The sequence below is a fragment of the Gouania willdenowi genome, chromosome 4, assembly GCF_900634775.1.
Source record: "Gouania willdenowi chromosome 4, fGouWil2.1, whole genome shotgun sequence".
NCBI classification, from domain to species: domain Eukaryota; kingdom Metazoa; phylum Chordata; class Actinopteri; order Blenniiformes; family Gobiesocidae; genus Gouania; species Gouania willdenowi.
Genome location: NC_041047.1, coordinates 11,271,113 through 11,280,840, shown reverse-complemented (window position 1 = coordinate 11,280,840; position 9,728 = coordinate 11,271,113). Strand labels below are relative to the sequence as shown.

Here is a 9,728-nt window from a genome sequence, read left to right as displayed (position 1 = left end):
CATTCTTTTGATACAGACACTTCTATTATTGTAACACTTATTTGATCAACTTTGGTTTCCCTAAAATGAATAAACAGCACATGATTAGTGACATCCTGTGAACCACTGACCCTCTCCCTGCGTATCGCTGATTGCTGTCACAGTCGTGAGACAAAATTGTCCAATTTTTGGTGACTCAAAAATCTGTTTACAAATAGATCAAGGAAAACTGTGTTTAGAAAAAAATGGGTGTTTTTGTGGATAAAGCCACGGTTTGTGTTTGAATTACATCTACCTATGATTAACTTATTGTAAGGAGGTATTTCTATCATCGATCAGCTGTGTTAGAGCTGACATGTCACCGGCTTCTTCATCCTCAGGTAGTGGCTCATCCTACACACAAGTGCTTTAGAATCAGCCTGATTACTCCATCAGTGAGCTCCTTCCAAAAGCTGATACCAAGATGTATTTTTTTTCTGATGAATTGTACATACGCGTCTCATATTGTAGTAACACACCTGTACTGTATCTTTTTTGTAATAAAAATGTATTAAAGTATTAAAAATCCTGTCAGCATTGGGTAACAAATATTTGCAGCACATTTCCTAACATAGTTACAAAAAATTAATAAAATCACAGCATGCTATTGTATCTAGGGGTGTCCTGATCCGTTATTGATATCAGACAGAAAACAGATTTTATTGGACTGCATCTAAAATCTCAGATATATGCGCTCTGATAAGTTTTAGTTATTTTTGTCCCCGCCCTCCGTTGTTCCTACCATATACTGACAGTAAAAAAATAACTGGTGACCTTGAATTGTTGACTGTTGTTCTCTATTTGAGTAACATCACTTGATAAAGCCTCTTTTAACATTCCACACTACATAAGTAATAAAAGTATGTATGATTCATGCTGATGTTCTATCGGTATCTGCCAATAACCAAGGCTGCAATATCGGTATGGTATCGGCAGTGAAAAAGTTGTATCGGTACATCCCTAATTGTATCTATAGCAAAAATTGTAATCAGAAAGTCTAATTATGGTAATAAAAGCATTATAAAGGCTGAGTTTTACAGACATGGAACAAATATTTTGCTCCATCTATGAACTAAAAGACAGATTAAAGACAGTTGTTAGCTCACTTTTAAAATTGATTTACATTTTTTATATATATATAAGGCCAACCTATGGCTGGTAATGCATGTGATCAGCAGTTTGTTCCAGTTTTGGGGTCGTGACCCCATTTTGATCACAAATGTCTGGTGACCCCGGGACATTTTTCTTTGTAGAATTAGTTTTTGATCATGTTTATTAAAGTGTTACAAATATGAAGTAGCCAGGATTAGTGCAGTGACGATATTTGTATACTGCATTTTATTTATATTCCAGTATACAATACAGTTGTTTGATATTGTGTTTATTAAAAAAAATAAAAATAAGTTTTTTTTTTTTATATATAATCCTTCAAGTACTATACATTTCAGACGAGCCCAAGGTTGAAAAACACTGACTTTTACTGATCATAATTGAAGTCAGTTTTAATGATGTTAGAGGAAACTGGATGCACTATATTTGACTTTTCCAATATCTCTGCGTAGTTTATATATATATATACACACACACACACATTGGTGTTAGTAAAACAAAAACCTACAGTCACAATATGGCTTCAAGCATTTGTATGTTTTATTCGTCCAAAAAATCACAAACATAAAAAAGTAATAGTCGAGTTAAGGCAGTTTGTACATCAGTTGAGTTTCTCCTTCATAAAGAATCACTCACCAGTGATTCTTTATTCCAGTCTTTACTGCATTAGAACCCATATCTAATGTCTGGATGCATCACTGACGACAGTATTCAAACATGTTGGCCCATGTCTGAATATAGACTGATGGAAGCGTCTCTGTTTAATGAAAAACATCATCAGTTCCTCAGCTCAAACTGTTTAGGTTAATACTGTTCAGTATTATCTACGTAAAACAAACTAAACCCGAGACAAACTTCTTTATTCTTACAAAATAAAAGTAAATGATTTGGCAACTGACGTCTTCTACCTGAGAAGGCAGATCAAACACCTCACTTTTCACTTTTTAATTAAACACGTGATGAAAAAGTCCACCTTTTAATTGACGTATGTGGTCAGAAAAGTGAATTTTTAATACTGTAAGACAGCACTGGTGAAGATTTGTTTTACAAACTCCACTTTGAAGTTATACAAATATTAATAAACAAATAGGAAATCAAGCAAAAAAAAGAAGACAGCAAAGGTATAAAATTAAAATGTTTAAATATTACATTGAAAATCTCAAAAAAAATATCATGCAAACGTTTGATCAATTATTATTCTTTAAGCCAATTTAGTTGGCCTCATAGACTAAAATATTATTATTATTATAGTGAAATCTGCCTTTTTGGCTCACAACAGTCATGGCATCATGTTTAGTATTTGATTGTTTGTGTTAACTAGTTAAAATTAGTGTGATCACATGTTCTTAAAGTGATGTTTGATCCTTAAAGTACAAAAAAGCAGCTGGAAACCCTGTTCAGTGGACAAGCAGAGAGACGGACCAACGCATAGATGGATTAATGAATAGTGGTAGATGATGGTGGTGGGTAATATGATCCTAAACTGGAGCAGCGGCACAGATGGATGGATGACTCCCTCCCCCCTCCGGCAGGTTTCTCACAGGGTGAACAGCGACCCACTCAGAGGAAATCCTCCATCTGTGACTGTGCTTTTGTGAAGGCGGGAGCGTGGCACTAAGAGGATTTCATGACACCCCGTTGGGCAAAGCTCTGATGGTGATGATAACAATGCAGGAGGAGGAGGAAGAGGAGGAGGAGTGATATTTCTGAGTGAAGAGGAAGATTTTTGTGCCGAAGTCAGAAGACGAGAGACTGAAGGCAGTGAAACTAAATCTATTCTCTCAGTTTCAGAGAAAGATCAAAACTATTAGAGAAAATCCTTAAAATGAAAACAGAAGCGTACGTGAGAGGATCATGCTTGGCCTACAGTTCAGGTACTGGTGACACTGAACATGGATGCAGACGTGCTGATGTGGCAATCTGCAGCTCAACCATCAAACACAGGAACAAAAAAAAAAGAAGCTGCTTTTGTCCCAAAAAACAACCCAAAATAGATCGTCTTTCTCTCGTTTCTTGAACACACTGAGAACATGTCGGTTTGAAACCAGTTTTCCTTGAAATCCTGTGGCGCGCACACAGTGCAGGAAAGTGGTCGTCTCCGTTTATGCTCCTCCTCCTCCTCCTTTTCTCTTCTTTAGACGGTTTTCCTTGCAGTGAGAACTCGGACGATGCTGCCCACTCCTCCAACTGCAAGAGCCTACACACACACACACACACACACGCACACACAATTACAAATACTGACACAAGTGACAGTACAGGTCTGGGTCCAAGCATGTTTTTAGTGTAGAGGTGTGTTTTAAGTGCTTTTTATTGCATGTACAGCTCCTAAATCACCTTTCATTCCTACTTGATGTAAAGTTACATTATAAGAGTTTCAGATGAGCTCTGTGTGTAACTTGTATTTAAGCCAGAAGTTCTTAAGTGGTCTTGATTTTGGACACACCTTCACCCTTTAACAAGCCACAACTGTAATACATGTTTGAAATTTCAAACATTTACTGTAAAGATGTTGCACTTTGAACTTAGTATCACACAGAATATTATGATAAACATAGTTTAGTTTAATGCAGTGATACCTGTACCAAATGAGGAATGCTGGACAGGAAATTACTTATTACTTATTTTACTCTAAATGATGCTTTTAAGTAAAAAGGTGCACTGTCCAAAAAGCAAGGCAAGATAATATATTATAGCACATTTCATCAAAAGTTAAAAAAATAAATAAAACATTTAAAAAATACAAAACTTTTCTGTTGAGAGCCTGATTATCAAGTAAACACTGAAAAAATTAAGTAAGAGATGGTTTGCAACCAGTTGGCATTTTAACATGTAATCAATAATAATAATAAATGATCAGAAGATTGTCATGTTTAAAACTCTAGACTTCATTTCTACACAACTCTCTTTAAAGATCTATGTTATGTTTGTCAAAGAATGTTTTGTTTCTAGAGACGTGAATAGGCTACCTGTACAATAACAGCAGAAGATGTAAAATAATAAGTTATATCATGAGCCATGCCTTTTACAAAGGTTGCAGTCCAATGTTTGTTTTTACTATTTTTTTTTAAATAAAAGAATGATCTGACAGTAAAAGCCGAGAAACAACAATAGGTGTAAATAACCAGTGGAAATATTATAATAAACCTTTTAAACAGTCACAATCTTTTAGGGCTGGGCAAAAAATTCAATTTAATCGATTTATCAAATTTGTAGATGAAAACGATTTTTATTTTGCAAATTCGAGTTAAAAAACACAGGCATGTTTATTTTTTATGCACACAATGCTGAAATGCTAATGGAAGAGTTTATTATTTTTTTAATTGTAATATGTTGTAAAATATGTAGTTATCTGATTTTTTTAATCATAAAATTGAAGCTACTGTGAAGTTGCTGTTGCACTTTTGCTTAAACTGGGTTAAAGCTTGAAATTGATGAATGACAGAGCCTTGTTTACTTTTTATTTTGGGAGTGTTCTATGCATTTTAACTCTTGAGGACAATCACAGCAATAAAATTGCACTTTTGACAATATATCTGATGTCTGCAGACATTTTTAAGAACATTAAAAAAAAAATCGAAAATATATATATATATATATATATATATATATATATAAAAAAAAGTTTTTCTTTAAAAAATCTGAGATTTCTTTTAGGAAAAATCGCCCAGCTGTACAATCTTTATGAAGCACTTTGAATGGATTTACTGAAGCTGATCCTTTAGAGATAAAAATAAAAAAGTAATGATTGAAGAATCAGCGCTCTTCCCTCTCTACAGACACACGTACCTTTTCATGCCACTGCAGCAGGACGGCGCTGCTGTTTTCCGACGGCCGCTCAAAGCCTTTGTAAATGTACTTCATCAGCAGGTCCACGCCGTTCCTGTCCAGCGACTGCACGCCTTTCTCAATGTCGCTGCTCTTAAACGCACTGAGCACCTTTAGCACCAGACCTTCAGCACGGTCCTGGACAGAGGAAGAGCAGATCTTTCAACCAGTGTAACATCAAACATCAATATTTATTGTTCAGATTTTAAAAAAAAACATAGAAAATTTGTGATAATTTATAGTTTGGATAACCTTAAACCATCATACAGGCAAAACCTTAAAAAATAAACTGTGATCCCACCTTCATGTTCTGGTTCTTTGTGTTGATTGGAGGGTTCTTCAAAACTGCGTGCAAGGCTTCATTGAGATTTCCTGTGCAACGACTGTTAAGGAGGCGACAAAGCACCTAAACCTAGTGACACGATAAAATATCATATCTACGATACATCATTCATTTAAGACACTGAACAAAGACGCTAGTATGGAAAAAGAAAAACACTGATTGACGTTTCTCAAGCGTGGGAAAAACAAAAATACATATTTATTATATCAGTTAAAGTTGTTTATATTTCACACAACTTAATATTAGATTTGGGTTAACTTGTGTCTTTTTTAGGGGTGAGTATTGGCAAAGATGTTGCAATACGATATATATCACGCTATATGGTTCACAATACAATATTATCACGATATATTGCCATATTCTACCCAGTTAATATCAAAATTAAACGTAGAGATGAAAAATGCACAAAAATACGTAAAAATGTATCCTATTGTGTCAGTTTGAACACTGATCTGAATACATCATATGAAAATAAAATGCCTGTGTATGTGCTCTATATCACTGAACACACTGACCTGAAAGGTATGAGGAAAAAAAAGTGCAAAAAAAATAAATTGATTAAAAAAAAAAAAAAAAAAACACACAAAAGATTTAAAATCGCGATATATCGTGAAATCTTTTTTTTCACACCTCTAGTCTTTTTAGGGAGTGGCAAAAACAATTTAAGCAATACCATTGTGTATGTGAAAAATGACAACTATGGACATTAAAATTTGGCTTAAATCAAAATATTTCACAAACTGTACAAACTGTGCATATGTACGATGTGTACTACTACTCTGGTTACAAGTCAGTTTCCTTAACCATTAGGATTAGGAGTGTGACAATACCTCGATACAGCGATATATCGCAATATTTTTCTGCACAATCCATTATCGATATGCTCGATTTTTTTTTTTTTTTCCTCCAAACCTTTTCTGCTTTTTCACTAAAATGTGCTGGTAGGTCTTCACATAAATTTTGTCACTGTTTGTTGAAGGAACCAATACATTGTTTACAGAAATTTTGCACTAAAATAGTGTCACTGTTCATAGGACACTTTTTCAATTTAGTGTCTTTCAGAGATATAAAATAAAAAAAGCATTTTTTCACTTTTTTTTCTTGTTATATCATAAAATATCGTAGATTCATTTCTGACCAATACATCGATAATCGCAGTATCGTCATATCGTGAGATAATCGTTATTGTGAGCTTTGTATTGCGTATCGTATCGTGAGGTACCCATCCCTAATTAGGCTACCACTGCCAGCATTTAACACCGAATATAAACGAGTTGATTAAAGCTGACCTAACATAGCAAACTTTAAAGTTAAAATTGATCTTAATTCAAATTTCACAAATTCAAAATCCATCTGAATCCACTTCAGAATTCAATGAGCTAAAAGGGCTCCAATAGAAACTGAGAACATAAAGGAAGTCTTTGCAGAGGAAAATATACAGAAAAAACTTATTAATAATAATTTGATGTGGCCTTAGTGAACTTTCCCACTGAGTGTCCTAACCCAAACCTTGCCCTAAACAAGCCACACTACAGAACTCACTCACTCACACGTGCTGTCCCTTCATAGATGAAAAAGTCAAAAATGGCACATATTGTGCAGCTGTTTGTTAATAAATGTACCAGTGTGGCACTTTGCATCAGCAAATTTAACGTAGAATTAATAAGACTTTATTGAATCTCTAGTTAATAGGGTCAAGATTATTATTTTACATCTTGTGCGGATGGTGAGACCGGCCTGGTGTAAACAATGATCCCTGACATTTGACTGCAAGGCTCAGGAAGCTGACAGGCCTGCAGAAGAACAAGCGTCCATTCATTCCTACAGGAACTAATAAAGACATTAAAGACACTCGGACCCGGTCTGGACTACACACAGCCCGGGGACGGTGAAGGTACCGTTGGTTTGACCCCTTAAACCACACGGCTGACCGACCGTAGACCTTGTTAAGGATATTGCCTTATAAGGGAGTCCACCTCCGCCTCGTCAGGTCCCATCTGGTTTTCCGCTCCATCCTCTTCGTCCACAAACTTGTTTTCGTCATATTCGTCCACGTCCACTCGCCTGAAGCGCGCAGATACGGTGCTCTTCGACATGTTAGCAGCACGTCTGGTTAAACCGTGCGAGTCCGGCCTTTGCTCTGTTTATCTTCCTCGCGGCTGTCACGAGCAGACAGGCCACTTCCTCCCGTTATCTTCTCCTGCTGATTCAACTTCCGCTCGGTCACCACCTAGCGGTCAACATTTGTTACTGCATGGTAAAAGACTGTGGTTCATACCTTTACCGCAAGAGGGCAGTCAAACCAAAGACATCATCATTAACCAATAAACAAAGAGAACCGAGGGTGGTTTATCAACGTTTGGGTCGTGACCCAATGTAGGGTCGCCTGAATTGTCTAGTAATAATAAAATATATACATTATAAAACAACTAATTAAAGTTATATTTTTTTATTTAATTTTTTTTCGAAATGTATTTATTAATTTTTATTATTTTGCACAGTTAAAAAAACAAATACATAATTTCAGGATTTTTATCATTATGTGTCTGAACATGTACATAACAAAATAACGTCCCCAAGTTCCACGTTAAGCCCAAATAAAGTAAAATAATCATAGTATAAAAGAATCCAAATACAAATAGAGTATAGCAAACGTGATCAAAAAACAAATTTTAGTGAAAGAATGTCTCTGGGGATGGCAAAAAAAAGAAAAGTATAGCTAATTTATTCATCTACAAAGTGGAGTCCATTCTGCATAAGAAACACCAAAAGCCAATTTAATGAAAAAAAAAATCTAAGTAATGTTTTAATGCATTATTGCAAACTGAAACAGATTGTGGGTGCAAAAAAAATTCCCACCAACCGATCATCATCAACATTGTTTTTATTTTACTGCGATGAAGAAAAAAAAAAGCTATGTTGAAACTAAGACCTATTAAAGGTATTGTTATTATAAATGTATTATGATTGCATAATTAAAGAAGAATGCAGGTAGTAAAAACAAGAAGGGGGCTGTAGATGTGTGTGACTTATGATAATATTGCATCCCACACATTTTAACAACTCAGACCAGTTACTGTTTTAGATTTCTATCTGATAGGTTCCAGATGTATGAGCCACATGTGTGTGAGTGTGTGTGTGTGCTGAATCACTCTGTGCACCTCTCACTTTTGTGCGGTATTTATTTGCACATCCTGCTGTTATTCTGCAGACCACCATGTCAGCTCCAGGGTGAGGTCATGGGGCTTTTCTGCATTACATGATGGATGAACTTCTATTTCTACTGGAAGTCAAACCAGCATTGATGTATGTATGGTATGCTGATCTGTAATAATGCTAAAATAACACAAGTCCTTCTCGGTGCGTCGCCAAAATATAAAAGAAATGGTTGAGATTTTTTTTGCTTCTTCCAAGCTAGCTGTCAACTTGTTTGATCGCATGTGAAGTTTTGGCGGGGGCGTTATGTTGCCTGGGGCAACACACTAAAAGTCCTGGTGTGCATCCCAGTCCATAAAAACTTGCTCAGAAGACAGAGAGGCCTCTTCTGGGAAGTCAGTAATAGGAGGCTCATCTCACAAAAAGTCATATTTAATTTACTTATCTGCACTTCGAGACTACCAGGCTCCTAGTTCAGGAATATAAAGATAACATTAAGCTGGTGTGAGCTCTCCCTTTCCCTGCAACACACTGAAGATATGTGAGAAATCATTGCTCACCGGAAATGTCCAATCAAATAAGATGTTGGATTATACAAGAATCGGGAAAAACATAAAATTGTGAAACAAAGGAATATTTTTCCAAATCCTCAAACCTGGATTCTGCTGAGTCATAGCTGCAGTCCCACATGTTGTAGCTCAGGGATGTCAAACTCATTTTAGTTCAGGGGCCAAATATGGACCAGTTTGATCTCAAGTGGGCCGCCCACTTTTGGAGGGAAAAAAACCAAAACAAATTTAACATCAATTGTGCCAAATTTTTATTATCAGTAACTACCAGAACTTCAATGAAAAAAATCTTGACTTTGTAACCAATTTATGTGTAATTTGTGAAATTGCAAGATGTGCAAGCCCCTAAAAATATTGTAGAGTTTCATTAAATTGGTGAATTTGAGACTTCAACAACTGGATTATTTGGTAGTTTACACAATAATTTAGTTTTTTCCTGTCATTTTTACTGATGTTCTAAAGGGCTGGATATGGCCCCTGGGCCTTGAATTTTATTTTATAGATTAAAGAGGTTCTCAACTTGTAGATCGGTGCCAATAGTAGGTGATGATAAGGGTTTTAGTCCATCATAAGCATTTGTCTGCAAGTGCCATAGTTTAACACTTTTGATGGTATTATTGTTATATTGTGTTATAATGTGGTTCAAGCACAATATTTTTTCACATTTTAATGTGTAATCAAGTAATCAAAGGATAATTAATTTT

At 35.5% G+C, this 9,728-nt stretch overlaps 1 protein-coding gene across 1 annotated transcript; it reads right to left on the bottom strand.

The window, feature by feature from the left end:
- Positions 1-1,646: 1,646 nt before the first annotated feature.
- arpc5b (actin related protein 2/3 complex, subunit 5B) lies at positions 1,647-7,515 on the bottom strand. Its single transcript, XM_028445682.1, has 4 exons — positions 7,256-7,515; positions 5,258-5,330; positions 4,918-5,094; positions 1,647-3,325 (listed from the first exon to the last, which is right to left on the bottom strand). The coding sequence occupies exons 1-4, from the start codon at positions 7,393-7,395 to the stop codon at positions 3,263-3,265; spliced, it is 453 nt and encodes a 150-aa protein (XP_028301483.1). The 5' UTR covers positions 7,396-7,515; the 3' UTR covers positions 1,647-3,262.
- Positions 7,516-9,728: the final 2,213 nt, after the last annotated feature.

Coding starts and splice junctions, on each gene's coding strand:
- arpc5b (XM_028445682.1), bottom strand. CDS start 7,395: ATGTCGAAGAGCACCGTATCTGCGCGCTTCAGGCGAGTGGACGTGGAC. Junction 5,095..5,257: donor CAAAGAACCAGAACATGAAG/GTGGGATCACAG, acceptor TCCTCTGTCCAG/GACCGTGCTGAAGGTCTGGT. Junction 3,326..4,917: donor TGCTGCAGTGGCATGAAAAG/GTACGTGTGTCT, acceptor GTGTGTGTGTAG/GCTCTTGCAGTTGGAGGAGT.